General features: G+C 41.7%; 1 protein-coding gene across 1 annotated transcript in view; it reads right to left on the bottom strand.

The window, feature by feature from the left end:
• Positions 1 to 13,570: 13,570 nt before the first annotated feature.
• The window catches only part of ARFGEF3 (ARFGEF family member 3), an 85,833-nt gene continuing 81,563 nt past the window's right edge, over positions 13,571 to 17,840 (bottom strand). Inside the window, exons 33-34 of the mRNA XM_005154771.3 lie at positions 15,275 to 16,505; positions 13,571 to 14,674 (exon numbers count right to left, since the gene is read on the bottom strand). Coding sequence (XP_005154828.1) covers positions 14,483 to 14,674; positions 15,275 to 16,505 — 1,423 coding nt within the window. The 3' untranslated portion in view covers positions 13,571 to 14,482. The remainder of the gene's footprint in view (positions 14,675 to 15,274; positions 16,506 to 17,840) is intronic.

The following is a 17,840-nucleotide window of genomic DNA, read 5'->3' as shown; positions in this document are numbered from 1 at the left end:
TTTAAAAGCCTGTTGTAAATTTCCTTTGGGATTGTATCATGAATAATGAGGAGAAGTAAAAAAATTATGTCATCTTACAGTAGAAACACTGGTTTTGGCATCGTTGGATTCTAGTTAGATGAATTGCATCCAGAAAATAAGGTGTGTGCTTTTAAGACTCACTGACCTGATTTACCAAGTGCTGCTTTGAATTCTTGACCTCTGGAAAATGTTTAACAATTATTTGGTTCTGTAGAGCTGAGGCCAAATGGGAATTTGGGGAAATGTTGTGGCCTTTGTCATGCAGGTAATTGGAATATAAAATAGTGATTCTCTCTCTGGCTTTTTATATAATTAGTGGACTCAGCAGGAAAACTAGTGAAGGTAATGGGGATACCGACTTTCTGGTGCCAGTGGTTGGACATCCATTTGACATACTGCCTTTATAGAGATCTGCTCTTGTGCAGAACTGAAACACTACCACTTGAGACTGCATTTGTGATGGCAAATCTGTTGCAGATTTTTACCAACCCTGTGGAGCACACATAACACTTATTTCTCCTTCTCACAAAAAGCTTATAAATACCACCCATAGCTTGTGCATGCTGGAGTGTGGAAACTGGGGTGAGGAGGAACATCCTTGATTCCAAGACCCATGGTCAGATGTCAGGCTTGCAGCTTTGAAGAGCCAGGGAGGTTGACCTTTGTAAGTCTTCAGACCTTGACATGGACAAAACTTTTCCTCCTCCCTCCACTGGTTTTGTTCTTTGAAATAGTTTAGCAGTTGCCCTGTCAAATGATATGGAGAAAATAGCTGGCATGGAATGGTACCACCAAATTGTTTACATTTTGGTAAAGGCTTATAAAACAATGGCCACAATATGGTTTTAATTGAGGCAGTGTTGCTAATATCACCTCCAGTGTTATAGGAGGGGAGCAGGGAGAGACTTTCTGAGGAAGCTATTGCAGAAAATAGGCAATTCTACAGTTCTCAGTATGAAGCTCAAGCTGCCTGCCATAAATAATTAATCTGTCTGATTTGCTGGGATGTTTGAGGCTAGCACTGTAAGTCTAGGCTGTATTGCCACTAATGTTTGTAGGGAACAGTATATCCACAGTGCCCTGGTTGCCTTTCACATTTCTTGCTGCTTTTTTTTTCCCCAGTTTCTTTTGCTGCTTTCCACAGGTGGTGGGGAATCTTCCCTGCTTTGAATTAGTGCACTTTTGTGAAGGAGGGTGTGAGGGCTAACCTGAACAGTGCAAAGCTAGGAATTACAGTGGGTGAGGTGTTACCCCTGTAAATGGTACTGTGTGGTCAGGTGTAGATTCATCTGATGAAATGGAGGGAGATGCTGACTTCTGCCTATAACCAGGTGCCTATAATGTTCTGTGTCCTTCAGCAGGAGTGGTGCTGGCTCCTGTCCATTCCTATTCACTTGTGTAATTGAGCAATTCTGTGATTTGCTCTTCTTTGGTATATTTTTCATGATATTGAGATTCTGGCTTTCCTTTTTTGTTAAGCATCAATATGTTTTTCAAAACCAAAGCACCTTCTGAAGAGCAATCTCTTCTCCCTTTCAAACTAAAACCGCTGTCACTTCAAAGGATTGACACAAGTTGGCATGGCCCCTGCTGCAACCAGCATTTTGGGGAGCAGCATTTGTGGGCAAGCTCTGCATACTCACAGCCTGTAGAAATGGAGAGAGGAGATCCGGTTACAAAACATGTGCATGCTGACCATACGTACCTTGGCATAGGAGCAGCGGTGGCCAAGGGAGCAGGAGCAGGTACTGCTGAGGTATTGATCTGATGTTGCAGATGGGTAGCTGAAAGCAAAACCTTTGGAGAATGACAGTGCCAGAGCTCGGGTCACTGCCAGAGCAGGATTGCCTGCAGCAGAATATCCCTTAAAGTTTTGTGAGTGTAACCGTGCTTGAAGAATGCAGTCAATGATGATGTGATTTTTGCTTTGCCTCTAATGACAGCATTTCAATCTATTTACCAATTCTTTGTTCACAAATACACAGTTTTCTGCTGGAATATTGTGAATCCCTGTATCAAATCCCTTGAGACTGTATTTAAATACCATGATCTCTTTGTTAGTACTTATTGCCAACACAGTAAGTTTTAAACAAAAGTATGATTATGTCTTCATAGCTTGATATGCTTAGTGTTGTTTGGTGCCAAAAACCTACTGACTCTGGATACTAAAACAATTAGTCTTTCTGATGTTGTTGCTTAGAACCAGTGTGGCCAAGAGAGCACTGTTTAAGAATAGCTCTTCTGCCCTCTAAAACTCCCTCAGTTCTTCACCAGATTGGAAAAAATAAAAAATACTTATTAGTCCTTTGTCATCGCTTTCAGGCCAGGTGCAGCTCCAGAGCAGAAGAACTGTAGGCGTTAATGTATTCTCTTACAGGTTAATATCTCTAATTACCGATTTAGAAAAGCTATGTTCTCTTTCCTGTCATTAACAATGAATCTCTAAGTCTCCATCTGGCATTGCTAAAATGCTTGAAACATTTGAAAGCATGAGGAAATACAGCTTTTGAAATCCATTCCTGCCCTGAAATGTATTTAGCAATAATATTAAGAATGAGAGTCTGAAAATTACCAGTATAAACTAAACCAACTGATGCAGTACATAACCTTGTAGTAGGTTGCAGTTGCCTGTATACGTGTGAGGATAAGCAGTGTGATAAACTGGACAAACACACAGCAATGGGGGGATCTTCAGGCTCTATGAAAGGAGGGTTACAAAGTTAAACTGCCAGTTCCATGAGGGGTCTGTCTAAGAGCCAAGGGAGAAACCATAAAGAGAAAGCTGCAGTATTGGAGGGCGAGCTCAGGGTTACCCAGCTCTCACTGACTGGCCTCTAGCTTCTCCTTAACCCCAGCTCATCACTGATTAGGTGGCTTCCCTGAAGCTGTATATTGTGTCCATAGGAGAACTGGGGCCATAAACTGGGAGGTGCTTGTTCAGTGTTGTGCTCAGTGGTCCCAGAAAGGCCAAGGGAGACATTTTGCCTTTGTCCTTTCAGGACAAGGGAGGAAGTTATTGTTGTCTGTGGAGTTCTGAATCCACACAAAACTTACTGAATTGAAGTGTGCATTATTTAACAGAGCATCAGCAGAGAGGCTTTGGGCAATTTTGTGCTGTTTTAATTTAAGTGAACTGGAACATGTCTTTGCTTGAAATAACACACCTTTTGTGTACTGTTTGCGAGTCAGAGTTCAAGTTCTGAAGCTGAACCTCCTGTTGTGAATCTGAAGATTTCTAACTTAGGGAGAAGTTGCACAGCCTCCTGCAACCTGTAAAGTTTGCTATATAAATGAAATGCATGAAGAAAATCTGTTATAGAAAAAAGGCCCTAAATCTGCAGACTTGGCAAGAGCTTTATTTTCTCAAGTGCACATGTTCAGCTTGTCGGCAAAATGGCAGTCAAGCCTAGATTCGAGGATATGACCCTTGTTGTGCAAGGACAGGTCAGCTAGCCTTAACTGCACAGAGCTTTATCAGCAGAGCTGATGGCATCCATTGACCACAAAGCTACCTGAAGGGGCAGAGAAAGGAGAAACTTCTCCCCATCAGTCAGGTAGGAAGAGAACGGAGTCCCAGGCAGGTGTCCACCTCCTTGAGGTGTCCTCTGTATGCAGTAGGTGCCCAGAACTCTCTGCTGAGCATGACTGCATTGCTTTCACTGGGCACTTCTCCAGCTCCTCTTTAGTTGCTTTTGCTTATGATGCTCAGTGTTGATCACATCATGCAATGTGGTGCATGTGCTGTGTGCTGATTAGGTGCTAAGCTTTGTGCATATGTGGTTTTGGGTAATGTCTGTTGGCTAAATGAAGAGTCATTACCTTAGTAGGTGCTGAAGTTAAGTTACCTACTAAAAACTGCGAGGGGAACGGTGAAGAGTTCTTACTATAGAGCTGTAGACTGGAAACTAAAACAGTAAGAGGCAGAGGGGGAAAAAGGGATGAGTTAAGCAGAAAAGGCAGACATTTTTCAACATAACTGTTATGAAAATGTTCCAGAATCAACCAGAGCACATAAAGAGCGCTTGGGACAGTGGGGTGTCTGCAGTGGGGCAATGGGGCCTGCATAGATGAGCAGCTGTGACAGTGGCAGGTTGTAAGAGCAGCACTAGACCTGACTGGTTAGAGTTATTTGTGTTTTGGTGCTGCTTGTCAGTTTTTTGTTTTGTTCTTTAAACCTTTTTTGGCTCCAAACATTGCTTTTTGCCAAGTGCAGGATGATGCCTCCTTGAAAGGGATTGTCTGGCAAGTCCAGCCAGCCTGGTGTGGTTTGATGGTTCAGGCTCTAAAAGGCACTCAAAGTGATGTAGTTTGGCATCTGTTTTTCTTTAGTAATCACTGCAGATGTGTGCTTTTGTCTAAGATAGGTAGCACAGCTTACCCTATACCCTGCCCTGCCACCTGTGACGGACACTCAGTGGTAATCATTCCTCCTGTTCCCCTTGAAATGCTAAAGGAGACTTGATTGAAAACTTGTAAGAAAAATTATTAGCAAGCTAGATACAAACCTTCACTTGATTCTGTTTTCTTTGTCTTTTGTTTTTATTTTATCACAGTTGGCTTTGCAGACTAATAATCTTTGTTCTCATGGGCTTGGGCCACAAGAGCCTGCATTGAGATATTCAATTATTTAGCATCCTTTTAAAAGAAGAGGTAATGTATGCAAGAGAGATGTAAGATCTGCTCTGACGACCATCCCTGCAGCTGGGTCTTTAAAAGAATGTTTTTATCAGGGTGCTGGCTCTTGTGGTGCCACCATTGTAATTCTACCCAGAAACCAGTTCCTGTGTTTTCTCAAGGGAAGATGAATTGCTTTTGCAGGTGAGCATTTTGAACCAACCAACCAACAACTTTGTCACCTTCCTCTCCTTGCATGAGTTACTGCAATACATTTTGAAAGCTGTGTCTCACTTTCTCATTATGTTTGACATCCTTGTTTCCCAAGCTTGAAGATTTGTCTGTTTCTGACCTCCTGGGCATGCTAACTTATAGAGATAGATTTCAATACTGAATCTTACCCAGTTTTATTTTGATCTGTTCCTCTCCCCATAATCTCTGGCACAAAGGAGAACCTGATTTGAAGTACAAAGCAGTCTGCCAGGAATGTAATGTAACATTCAAAACCATAGTAAATAATTTACAAATGCCACACAGGAAAGCATTCTAAATTGATTAAGTCTTAAGTAATTTTGTTTGACTGTGGTAGGGAATGAGGATGATGAGAGACCTCCTCAGGAGTGGTCACAGTCACCACAGCAAACAAGAATTCAGCTTGGGCATATTTGCTCAGAGCTGGCTAACCAGAGGTATTGTCTCTACTTTACGGATACAGATTTCACAGTAAGTATGATGTAGGTAAATGTACAGTTCTCTTGTAAAAACAAGGCAAAAAACCAAACCTGATTTACTGCCATGGGTTTCTGTCAGGAGTCTGTGAATTGGACACTCAGCCTGACTAATGTGTTGGGGTTTGGGTTTATTTTTTTTCAGGGTAAGACTAGGACCTAAGAGACTTGTGCTTAAATCTGAATTGTTTTATTTTGGATTCTGCTGGGGTTTGAGACCTGGATGCTGAGTGCACTGTTCTAGGACACTGTGTCAGGCATTTGGATAAAGAGTTCAACCCGTGTTTGTTTACAGTGATATTAGACGTTAAGAGGTTTATCCTGATGCTAGCTTCTTTGCCAAAAGCTCAGAAATTGGAGATGACCCTGTGTTCCACATGGCTCAGTGGATAGAACAGAAGCCTGGTTGTACTTCTTTTTTCTACTGCTGACACAGTGCTCAGTGGGCCAAAAGGAACGTTTCTCCATCTGTAAAACATGGATCAAGAAACATCTGTCCTGGAGAGAGCATGTTTCCAGCAGGATTACCACAGATAGTGTTCCGTTATTACCACAGTGGTACTTTCTCAGTGTTTGGGTGCACGGATTTGCCAGTGGTCTTCTGTGCAACTCTATTGTGCATTAGCTGTTGCCTCCAAAGTGTGTTTCCCTTCTCTTCAGCCTTGTACCTGAAGTACCTGCTGGTGTATCTCATTTGCCTTTGTGGTGTCCCTCCTGTAAGCTGTCTTTTTTCTTCTCTCCGTCTTGACAGACTATCCCACAGGTCTACAGCTCTGGGGTAAGCAAGAGGCCAGAGCATGTGGTGTAGATACTTTAGGCCCTTTTGAGGTCAAGGACAAACTTTTGACTTGCTCAGTTGTTCATCCCATCTGTGCAATGGTAGTTGTGATGCTGGGCACAATCTTGGCACCTTGCCAAAAAATAATGGTTAGAAAAGATGTCTGGTTTGGTATCAGGGGAGATTTTAACTTTTAGTTGACTGCAGATGAATACACTATAGCCAGTGGTAAACCTGCACTGTGAAAAAACATCAGTCTTGAAATCCTCTGTGTTATAAATAAATGCGTATCATGGAGGGAGACTTGGATAACTTGATGTCCATGCACTCATCTTTGGCACTTGTTGCAATGGCAGAGGAAGAATGAGCTCTACCAAAGCTGTTGAGAGAATGCTGGTTTTGTGTGGTTTGGTGAGCGTTGTTCCTCCCCTGAGCCTCCTGGAGGGTCTGACTTGCAGGAGGCTCTGAAGGGAGTTGAGGGCTGACCTTCCTGGAGCTAAAAGTCAGCCTTTCAAAATAGAACCAAGCTCACTTTCTTCTGATAAATATGTTTGGTAACAACTTCTATGGGAAATTTTCATCATTATGCTATTAACAAAACCAAAAGCAATCTGTTAAATTTCGTCTACAAAGCAATGTGTTAAATGGCCACTGGCTTTCCTGTTCTGGAATCTGATGTATAAACTCAGTGACTTCACTGAAGGGAAAACAATGCTTGAGGTTTGATGGTGTGGCTGTTCATTCTTTTGTATGATCTCTTCTCGCACTGGTAGCAGCAGAATCTGTGCCTGTGTGACTCCACTGTTAAGTGAGAAGGCAGCTGGGAATTGGTACATGTGAGCAGTGAGTGGAATAGCAGAACAGTACTTTCTGTATTTACCCAGTTGCTGGTTTACATTAATGAATGCTCTCTAGGAGGAAATTAAAACCTTTCTAATGGATCTAAATGAGACATGTGGAGCAGCAGAAGGTAGTTTCCTGCAACAGAATTGGATCCGACTGTTGGGATTTAACACACTCTGTTTTGCCAGAAGTGCTGTAAGATTATTAAAGCATCACAACCTAATTTGGTTGCTTTGTAATCTGCTCTTAACCTCCATGCTGATGAGGCTGCTGTGTAACAGGCACTAAGGCCAGACTTTGTATGGCTCCAGTGCATAGGAGCCCATGACAGATCCCAGTGAGGCCAGGTGGGAATGCAGCTGTTTCCACTCTTGAGATTAGGTGGAATGCTTGCCTTTTGGATGCAGACATGAGTGCACAGAGATGTTCCCTAAAGGCTACTGCATGCTGCTAGGTCTTGTCACTGAAATGCTCCTGCTTTCAGGGAGCCCCATGGAAATTCCTTGACAGGGGTACTGGTCAACTCCTTCTTCTGTACCTAAATTTTGGTTGCACGTAAAGTCTGAGTGGCTATAAAGGTGTTTACTGCTTTCATTAAATATTTCCATTAAATTACATATTTTCCTCTAGCAGGAGTGATCACTGATCCAATTTTTAATCAAGAGAATGATTTAGGTGATAAGGGAAAATCCTTGCTGAGATTTTTAAATGGATGAAACATGCTGCTTGCATACACCTGTAGGCTGGGAACACTTCTTCAGTGCTAGCTAAACCCAGTGTGATGGGGGAATGCCTAGCTTAAAAACTCTACAGAACTTTGGCAGTGAACTAGTTCTCAGAGGAGCCTTGTCCTGTGATGGCTGCTTGGCTGTTTGTCCCTGGGTTTCATGCTGGGGATGGGGTGGTGGTGGGACAGGCACTGCCTGGATTTCAGTGGCAGTAAAGTAGTTACTTTGGTGTGTGATAGAATTTGTAGAGTTCAGTCTCCAAGGTTACCTTCTAGGACAGTTTCCAAAGTTGTTTATGTGACTGAAAGTAGGTGCCTTTTCTGCCCTGTTTGTGTGTTTGGATGTTTGTTTGTTTTTTTATTGCATCCCTAATAAAATCAAAGCGAAAAGTATTTTCCTCATTTTAATGGAGGAAGAAACGCTTCACCTCTTCAGATGTTTCAAAGTTCTGCACGGTGTCTACTTGCACCCTCAGCTGTCTTATTATCTTCATCCCTCTCTGCCCCTGCAAGCCCAGACTTTGGCTAGGAGTGGCATAGGACTAATTTCTTTTAAAGTGCTAAATTCCCCAGGTTGCCTGTGAAAACTACAGTCCCTACTGGTACATATCAAGTATTTTGGGCCCCTTCTTAGTTCTGCTCCTTTGCTTTATCAGTAACTGTAAAAATAACTTCATTTAGACAAAAACAAAGCATAATTTATTTTGCATTTGCCTCTTTATTCTACAACACAAGCAACGTAAATAATTTATATTTTTTTGTTTTAAAATATTTCCATTTCAGAGTTCAGTCAGAATAAAATATACACAAAATACAATTTGCAAGCCAGCTGACAGTGACTGCCTGACCACTGGACATCCAAAGACCAAACAAAGCTAGCAGCACAACAGAAAGCGGTGGACACGGGATGTAGTTCTCTGAAGAAGAGCGGATGGGTAGAGGGAGGAAACACGGATGAGACTGGGGAATTGCAGCTAGGTGTGAACTCAGTGGAAGGTAAATCCAATGTAAGCACTTGCTTGACAAGGGAGTTTACAGTATCTCTTAAAAAGGATTAGTGGCTCCTCCTGAATATACAGCTAGAGATGGAGTCCTGGGAATCATGTCCTGTGGTAAAATGCTTCCTATAGCAGCCATCATCATGGAAATAAACTCTGAATTTTTAAATTTTCAAACAGGAAAGGCTTAGATCTTTGGCAGAATGGAGTGTCCACTCCCTTTGGCTTGCTTTCAGTTCTGGTTGAAGGGGGCCTGGACATGTTTGCAGTCCCAAATGATACCAAAAAGGGGGGTAGGGAGAGAAAATGGTTGGGGAGGGGAACTGAAAGAAGATGCTCGCTGCTGTTATTGCACTTTTCAATCTCTTGCTCTCATCTCATCCTGCAAGCAGCATGCAGTGTAGGGCTCTGTCACCACCGTGCTCTGCCCTTCCTGGCTGTTCTCCCTCTGGAATCAGATCTGCTTTCCTCTGCAGAGCAGGGGATCAGGAGCCACAGCCTGCTTGTGGAGGTGATATTTGCCCCTTGCTTGAACCTGTGTACCTGTGCCTCTCTGCTGGCTCAACTCTCTCGTTTCATCTTGCTTTTTGTGGAAGCATGGCATTCCACTGCAGCCCAGATGAACCAGATGCACAGACAGGAAACTAGGGCCCTGGTGCTCCATGGTATTTACATGAAATTTATCAAAATATGTAACTACTTTTTGAAAAGTGGGATGTTGGGGTAAAAGAGTTAAAATAGATCCTGTTGCCATGTTTCTTAACAAAAAAATGCCTTCCATGAGCACAATTCCCTGATTCAGTGAGGCAGTGGAGACTATGTGAGCCTCAACTTGTGAACTTGCCAAAAATAAAGAGAATTTGAGGGATATGGTCCCACAGGCAAGCTCATTATTGCATTAATCCAGGATCATACAGTGTAGCTCCACTGAGATAGCCACAGAATTAGGGCATTTCTTCTTCCCTCAGCTTTCAATTTTTAGCTTGGAGACCTCTGAGCACTCAGTGAAAAGGTTGATGCATACTTACACCATGTGTTCTTTTATTTTTTCTTTTTAATTAGCCAGCACTCCATATTTGGCCAAAGCTGTTTGTTTTAATATGATATCATACAGTTAGTGTCATGTATAAAGTGTATGTTCTGCAGGGGATCAGTGGGAATGACAGAAAGAGGTGCTACAACTTCCTCCTTGCAGCTGTACAACTTCCTGAAGTCACAGGCATGTAGCTGGTGAGGGCTGCCAAGAGACCCTTAGGTTGTATCCCTATAGAAGCCCTACTGAAAATAGGGAGGTTCAGTGAAGAGGGATCTTTAGCTGCCAGAGGCTGTTACTACATTGCATAAAATCCAACGTTTGTGCTTCTGTGCTATGGTAACTTGGTCCTTTTGTACTAAAAAAGAAGAGAAACTTTATTTCTTTTGTAATTGATGGTATTGCATTATTTCTTCAAACAATTGTGGAATGATCAGAAATTGGAAAAAAAATACTTCGTGTCATATGTCATTATTAGCACTGTACATAGTTCTTCTCCGAAATTACTTTAACTACAGTAACAGGTAAGTAGCTTGCTTATGCATAGTTGTAGCACAACCCCACAAAAGGACAAGGAAAGAAAGCACTGCATTCATCACCGAGTAATGGCATTTCTAGAGTGGACTGCTGAAGGTGAAAATAGCTAAAGCACGTGCTCAATTTCTGAATAAGCTTTTATGCAGATGAACTAGGGATAAATAAATTGCTTTTGCTTGCTATGGTCAGCTTCCTACATGTTGAAACTTTATCTGTGCAAAAATGAAGGTTCTAGTTTTGGGGTGCTGGGATGCATAGGAATATGTGCTGCTTCTTGTGGATTTTTCAAGCAAGAGGGTTATAGAGGACAGCAGCAGAGCTGATGACATCAGGAGCTGTACAGGACTTCCCCTTTCCTGAGAACTTGTGAACCTGTGTGTAGGGATTGAGGAATTCAAGGACTGGGTCTGGAGTATTAACCAGGTATGTAACTCACACTGATTCTGACAGCTTGGGCAGTCTGAGTGAAGGCCTCAGCTGTCAAAAGAGGTACAAAATGCAGTCAGTGCACAGACCTGGACCTCTCTACTTGCTAACTTGCTTGCCACTTGGTTTCATACTAGTTCTGCACTGAGCTCTGCAGATGCTACTGTATCAAGTGCAGATGGACATTACATGTGGTAACACAAGGTATTGAGAGGTGGGGGTTAGATCTTTGGCAGCTGAGAATTTGTCAGTGAGTTTTACAGTAAGGTTTAGGTTTTGAACAAAACTTGAAGCTCACATTGAAGGCAAAGTACCTTACATGTCACAGCTGTAAACTTGGCTTGGCCTTGACATGAGCCAACTGCAGTCCAGAGGGCATGATTTTTTTATCTGTCATGAGGCAAACCCCTGTGCTTGGAGTTTTACAAGGAATGTTTTGCACAGGTCTGTGTAAATCTTTCCCTAATAATTCTTTCTAGATGCTAAAATAAGTCATTTATTCTCACATGAGTGTTTATCCCTAGGAGAGTATTAAATCTGTATCTTCATGTCTTAAAGACATGCAAGTGTGTTAACCAAGAGATAGTGGTGGTAATTCTATGGCAGCTGAACGCTCAGAAAAGACTGCTGTGAGAAGTTACCGGAACAACCATTATGCATTGCCAATGTGACACAAACATGCAGGGAGCATGATAAACATACTACAAATGTGGGTATTGCTCTGTAAATATGCAGAATGCTCAGAGTATGAAAGTGTCTGGAGCTCCATGAATCTATATATAGACACACCAGTCATCTCATATCTGTATATAGTCACACTGCAGAATGAAGTGCAAACATATGCAATGGCCTGAGACCACATCGATTGGGATCAAACCTTGCTCCTGTTACACAAGAAAAATAGCACTTTCTGGGGGAGTACATTGTTTTTTTTCAGCTTTAAATATTTGCATGGGGATGAGCTATTCCGTGTGCATAAAGGCAGCTGATGCTGGCCAACAGCATCTTTCTCTGTCAGTGGCTGTCTGTAAGATTTTAAATGTGATGTTGTTGCCTCCGATTGCTGTGGGGGCCCAGAGGAGGGCAGTGTGAACTAGGCAAAAGCAGCAGAGGGACACTTTTTAAGCAGTTCAGTTAAATAAAAATGTGATCATTAACCACAGTAAAGAGAGAGAGCAAGTTCAGGCTATATAATACACAGTGACCTGTTTTTAAGGCTCAAATGTTCTGATAGAACAGTAAAATATGCTGTGATGTTAGGTCATGCATTCTGTTATGGGGCTATAAGGATCTGAATGGGTTATGTGAGAAAGACATGTAGATAGATACAAAGGCTACTTTGAGCTACTGACTGAGGTGCTTCTCCATTTACAAGTGGAAAGCAAGAAAGCTGCAGCAGCATAGTGCAGCTGGACATGATTGGGTGGGATTGTCATTCCTAGAGTTCTTCCTCCTAGAGTATTGCAACCACAACACAAAAGCACAGTGTTTCCTGAATGTTAGGCCCTCTGCTGGAGTCTGGAGTGATTCCATTGGTACTGTTATCAGTTTTACTTCTCCAACATGTTTTAGAGGTTTACTTTAGTACAGAAAGGATCTGCATCCATTCCATGCATGTATAATGAAAAACAGCAGAATTGGGTGTTTTGCATAGTTTATTATTCTGATTCCTGTTGTTGCCTAATGAATGTACTGCTTTAAAAGCAGCTCTGTATAGATGGCCAATAAGAACTTTTAACAAAATTATAACCAACTTCTTCGTCTACCTACTTGAAGATGTGTAAGAAACACACGGCAACAGAAATCTAACCATGCCACAACTGTCCCATGTAACAAGGTCTGATTGTACCTTTCCCCAGGAAATATTAAAATTGTTTGGGGAAAATTGACAATTGCTAAAATTGCTAGATTACTTATTTGTAAAGTCAATGTCGTTGGTAAGAAAGAGTTGGTTTTACAGAATTTTTATGTCCTTGAAAGAATTTAGCAAAGGAAAGTTTTGAAAGAAAGAATTGTGTGACTGACACTACAGAAAGTTAAGGGACAAATATTCCCTGCACAAGTTTAGCAAGTGATAAATGTTAACTGGGAAATGGAAGGAAAAGGCAGGAGGATTGTGTCAGAGCCTTTGTAAACACATCAGCTTGGGCGATGGCTGTTCATTGGAGCCTCTTGGCTCCATCTGTTTCTCTATGGTTAAGATGCTAAAAGGAGTTAGATGTGCAAAATCAAGGCCTCATACAAAGAGATGCCATTTTGAAGATGGAGGGAGCAGGGACTGAAGCTGTATATTTAGTTGGTATGCACATTTTAAAAGCCTTGGGAGAATATAATTAAGTGGTCACCTAAAGTTAAAATCAACTTATTTTCAACAAATTATTTCAACTTCTAATCAACAAATTATGTAGTATGGGAGTATGAGATGGAGTGTCCCAGAGGCTGTGACATAACCTGTGCAGCAGGTAACCATTTGCTGTTTCTAGTGTGAACAGCATCACACATGTATTTGATAACACAATAGTCAAGCCTTCCCCTTAATAATATCAGCAAATGGTAATAGTCCCTATAGGAGTGCTGCACAGAGGGGAGTGTACCTCCATGACACTCTCTCCCCTAAAATTTACAGCAGCAGACAAGAAATGGGAGAGAAACAAGAAAAATACCTTCCTTTCAGACTATTTTTTATCTCAATTCAGCTCAATGTGGAGTGATAAGCTAAGTTTAACAAAGGTGATAATGGTCTTCCTGGCTACAGCTGCCTATGTAAGCAAACATTTCCAGATAGAAGCATACACTAACTTAGCTTCAGTGTTGCTTAAACCAGAACACTTTACTCTGTGAAGTTGAATGTTGGGTATTGGCACATGCTGGTATGTGCTCTGTGGTGTGTCTTCTCCCACAGGTTCACAGGAAACAGCAAAACAAATTTCCTTGTTGCCCTTAGGGGGAACTAAAAACATGGAAAAATGATCAGCTGTAGGTGTAGCTGAATAGGCAGACTGAGTAGTGTTGTAGAGAGAGCAGCTTTGACAGTGCCATTTGTCTTAAAGCAATACTCCACAAGAGCAATGAAAGGACGAATAGTCTGTGCTTGGTTCATCAGTTTTAGCCTTGGGATACTTTAATAGTCACTTATTAGCTACCCCAAATGTGAACAGATTTCAAAGGCTTCTCTCAGAGCAAAATAAATCTCCACTTACATCCTCTAGTGAGTGAGGCATATTAGTAATTACAATTACTAGAGTAATCTTTATTTGGCTTTCTTCTCTCATGCTTATTTCAGAAGGTAAAAAGGTTTCCCTAACCAACCGTCAGTTTTTCACTTCTCCCATAGCCCTACCTTTTCCCTGCATTCTATTTATTTCTTTTCTTAAAGTTCCATAGGCTTACTGGCCTGGTTTGACATCCAGATGGCAGTTGTGTTCACAGCTAATTATAAGTGTGGAAGTTCTGCTGCAGTTTATTGTGGCTCCCACTGTTGCAAATTTGAATTAAATGAAGGCTACTGAAATGTATCACCCCTTTAGGTACCAGCCTGACTTACTGGTAGTTTCTGGGTTCTGGGGCCATTCCAGACCATGCTGGACATACTCATGCTTTGCCATCTTTGCTAGTGTGAGTGAGGGGGACACAGTTTCAAGCAGACATAAGATATACATCGACAAGCTCATTGTTTCTCAATGTACCACCAACAAATAGGCAATTAATGAACCCCAAGTACTTCTTTGCTGTATACCTTTGATGTCTTCTCCTCTTTACAACAGAGCGCAGCTAGGTTTAAATGATGATATCATAAACTCGTCCCACTCTTCCCAGCCATTCCCGTACTGCTTGGCGGACACGGATATCTGTCACGTGGCAGGTCAGCTGGCTGATACAGGGAAATACCGCCGGCTGCAGGGCTGTAAAAGTTTGGTCTGGCAGGGCCTGAATCTGGTTGAGAACTGTCAGCACCATGTTGGTCCATGCCTACAAACAAACAAATTCGATACAAAAAATGACTCTTTAGAAGACCTGTAAGTCATTGTTTGGTTTTGTATTGCAGGTATCGTGCTCATCTTTCATCACCTGTAATTTTACCCCACAGTGAACAAAGTTCGATGCTTTCATGAATTTGCTAACATGGACACGCAGGCAGCGAGTTTCTGTTTAGCAATGGAGCCTGCTATTTCTGCTGTGGAATTAGCAAAACCCCTTCTTAAGTACAAAAGTGTTGTGACAAGCAGCATGCCATTTTCAAAAGCCTTAAGTGGCTAGAGCCCTTAGCAGTAAGCAGTAGGTTCACTGTAGGCTGCTAGTTCTTAAGACTAAGAAGTGCAGCTTTGGCCCCAGTCACAGAAGCACTCTTGAAAGCTGTACTAGTGTATGCATGATAGCACTTCCCTGAAGACTTATTTCTTCTGGATAAAACAGAATTAGTTTTTTATCAGTGCCAGCTTCTGAACATTCAGTCCTTATCATGATGCATTCTTTAAGTAACGAAGACATTATAATAATCAAAATGTATAAAAAGATAGGTATCTTTTTAATTATTGCTATTATTGTTGGCATTCTACAGGCATATCCTACCTGTATCTGGGCCTCAGCATCCCTAACAGATATATTCAGAGAGCTGACTGTGGATCCTGAGCGTGGTCTCTTCTCTTGTCTCAGGATCTCCGGACCAGCACTGAATGAATGCCTCATTTGACCTTGATCTATAAGATGTTGTGGCCGCTGGAGTATGGGTGAGTCTGGCCCTCTTGAACCGAGAAGTTCTCCTTTCTTTTCCACTTTGACCTCTTTGGTGAAGGATGTCATGGCCTGTTGCTGCTTTCTTTTCTTGTATTCTGTCATGAGCTTGGAGATGGTTTTATCAGCGGCTATGGTGTAGATCTTGTTGCCAGCATTCTCCCACCACTCTTTTTTCCTGGTTTGCTCTTTTTTCTCTGGTTTAGGACTTAGGGGTGGTGGTAGCAGCAATATTTCTCCACTCCCTCCTCGGGGTGTCAGGCTGTCTCCCAGCTGATCCCTGATTTGACTCCGATCATCTTCTGATGGTGTGTCCTTCCCAGACTGCCCTCCAGTTGATGGGGTGGAGGTTTCTGAGTGAAAGGATGGTAAAATGAAGAAAGGGTCGCCTTTGAATGCTGGAGGCTCCTCTACATTATTCTCCAGGTCCAAATGCATCTGGATATAGTTGTTGCACAGTTCCATGCAGAGCTTATGAAGCCTCTTGATAAGCCATCCCCAGTCTGCATTGCTGACAGGCTGTACACTCAGGGATGGTATTCGAGCCCTCCACTGTCTCTTCTCCTTCCCTCGTGGAGGACTGACCTGGGCAGTTTCCTCAAAAATGTCTTCATCTTCTGAAGAACACTGCTGTGATGAGTCTGTGCTTCTCTCATCATCCTCAAAGAGGATCTTTTTCACTTGCTCTGCAGTGATGTTCTCCTGGTTTGTCAGGATTGCACAAATCAAAGCATGGAAGTAGATGTTAAAGCTCATTGCTGACTGGCGATACAAATTGGCAGCTCCGCTAATGCCAGAAACCTTTTTCAGCAAACACTTCAATCCAGGTCTGGTGTCAAACTCTCTGGCTGTTCTATAGGAGTCCAGCAGTAAGTCGAAGATGACAGCCAGGTTCTGCATGGAGATGTACCTGAGAAAACCAGCCAACTTGTTTTCTGGTACTTGTATTGTCATTTTTTCCTCCAAGTTAGAAGGGCCTTTCACAAATTCCTCCAGTAAGATGTCATATAAATTCTGGAGCAGTACTTGATGGGACAGCAAACTCACCACTATTGTCCTGAAAGGAATACTTGGTAAACCAAGCATGGGAAGGAAAAAAAAAATTAAAATGGTGCATTGTGCTTTTACAGGAATACTTCATGTTTCAGAACCTCAAATGAAAGGCCAAATTTTCACAGCTTTGTTACAAAAACTTGGAGGAAGATAAAGGTGTCTTTCAGCTACTTTTTCAACTACTGTCCTTGAAAGGAAGACACTTATCTTGATTAAGATAAATAGCTGCCTATAGCAAGCATGCTAATAGCACTTGTTGCAGAGATGGTATTAAAACAAAGCTCTATTATAATTTTGGTGCTTCTCTTCAGAGATGTCCAACACTGAGGGATTACATATTATGTGTTTCAATTTCATGGCAGCTGCAAGTTCTTTCAACGTTTTAGCCTGCCATAACTCAGGAATTTGTTAACAAAGTTATTCCTCCATTTGTATTTCAGGCAACCTTAACTCTGCCATGACAAATGGAGGCCAAGACTAGTTTAATACTTGGTTTCTATTTCCATTAATGCCAGGAGTACTACTTAAAAATAACACACAAAGAACCAACCAACCAACAGAAAACATGAACAGAAACATCAGCAGTGCAACGGAGCATGCAAAAAAGCTTGTCTTGCTGAAGGCACATTTCACTGTTTGCTCTTAAGACTTCAACTTGAACATTGAGAGCCTAGCATGGAAATAACTATTCCTAACCTGTTTCTCATATATAATCCTGGGTGATTCCTAGCTGTGCTCCTGTTGGAGATGCTGTGAGTTGTTCTAGATCTCACTGATTTTCGAATTGCACAAGAACCCAGGAATGGCTAATTCCTCCCACCAAAGTTTCAGGTATCCACCAGTGAATAACATTGAGAGGCTTACAGGCAAGGGAGGCTAGGAAGAAGGGGTGAGCAAGATTGTTGTTTGGTATCTCATGGATTTAAAATTATAAACTGTGAAACCTATCTTAAGGCATTTAAGAAAGAGCCTTTGAGTAAGATTACAGAGGTGATGTTTTCAGTGGAGCTGACACTGTTACACATAGTAATATTTGTTTTGATTTAGGGAACTATAATGGGTCACATTTTAATTAGCACTGCTATCAAGTGAGAAAAATTTTTCAGTTTGCTTGCAATACTAAAATTTAGGTCTAGGTCAGACTAAATTCATGTAATATCAGATGTTCACTTGTAGACCTTTATTTTTTTTGTTGCAAAAATCATTCTACTTTCATTAAACAACTTTCAAAAGTGTTCCCAAAATAACAACAATTTTTTTTTTTTTTCGCGAAATCATAGCAAAACTAAGCTTAGAGAACGCAACATTAAAAAAACAAGTTCAGACAAAACTCTGCTGCTTGGGTTAATTT

This window comes from Melopsittacus undulatus, chromosome 3 (genome assembly GCF_012275295.1).
Source record: "Melopsittacus undulatus isolate bMelUnd1 chromosome 3, bMelUnd1.mat.Z, whole genome shotgun sequence".
NCBI lineage: Eukaryota > Metazoa > Chordata > Aves > Psittaciformes > Psittaculidae > Melopsittacus > Melopsittacus undulatus.
The sequence above is the reverse complement of the archived record's forward strand: the minus strand, read 5'-3'. Positions and strand labels throughout refer to the sequence as shown.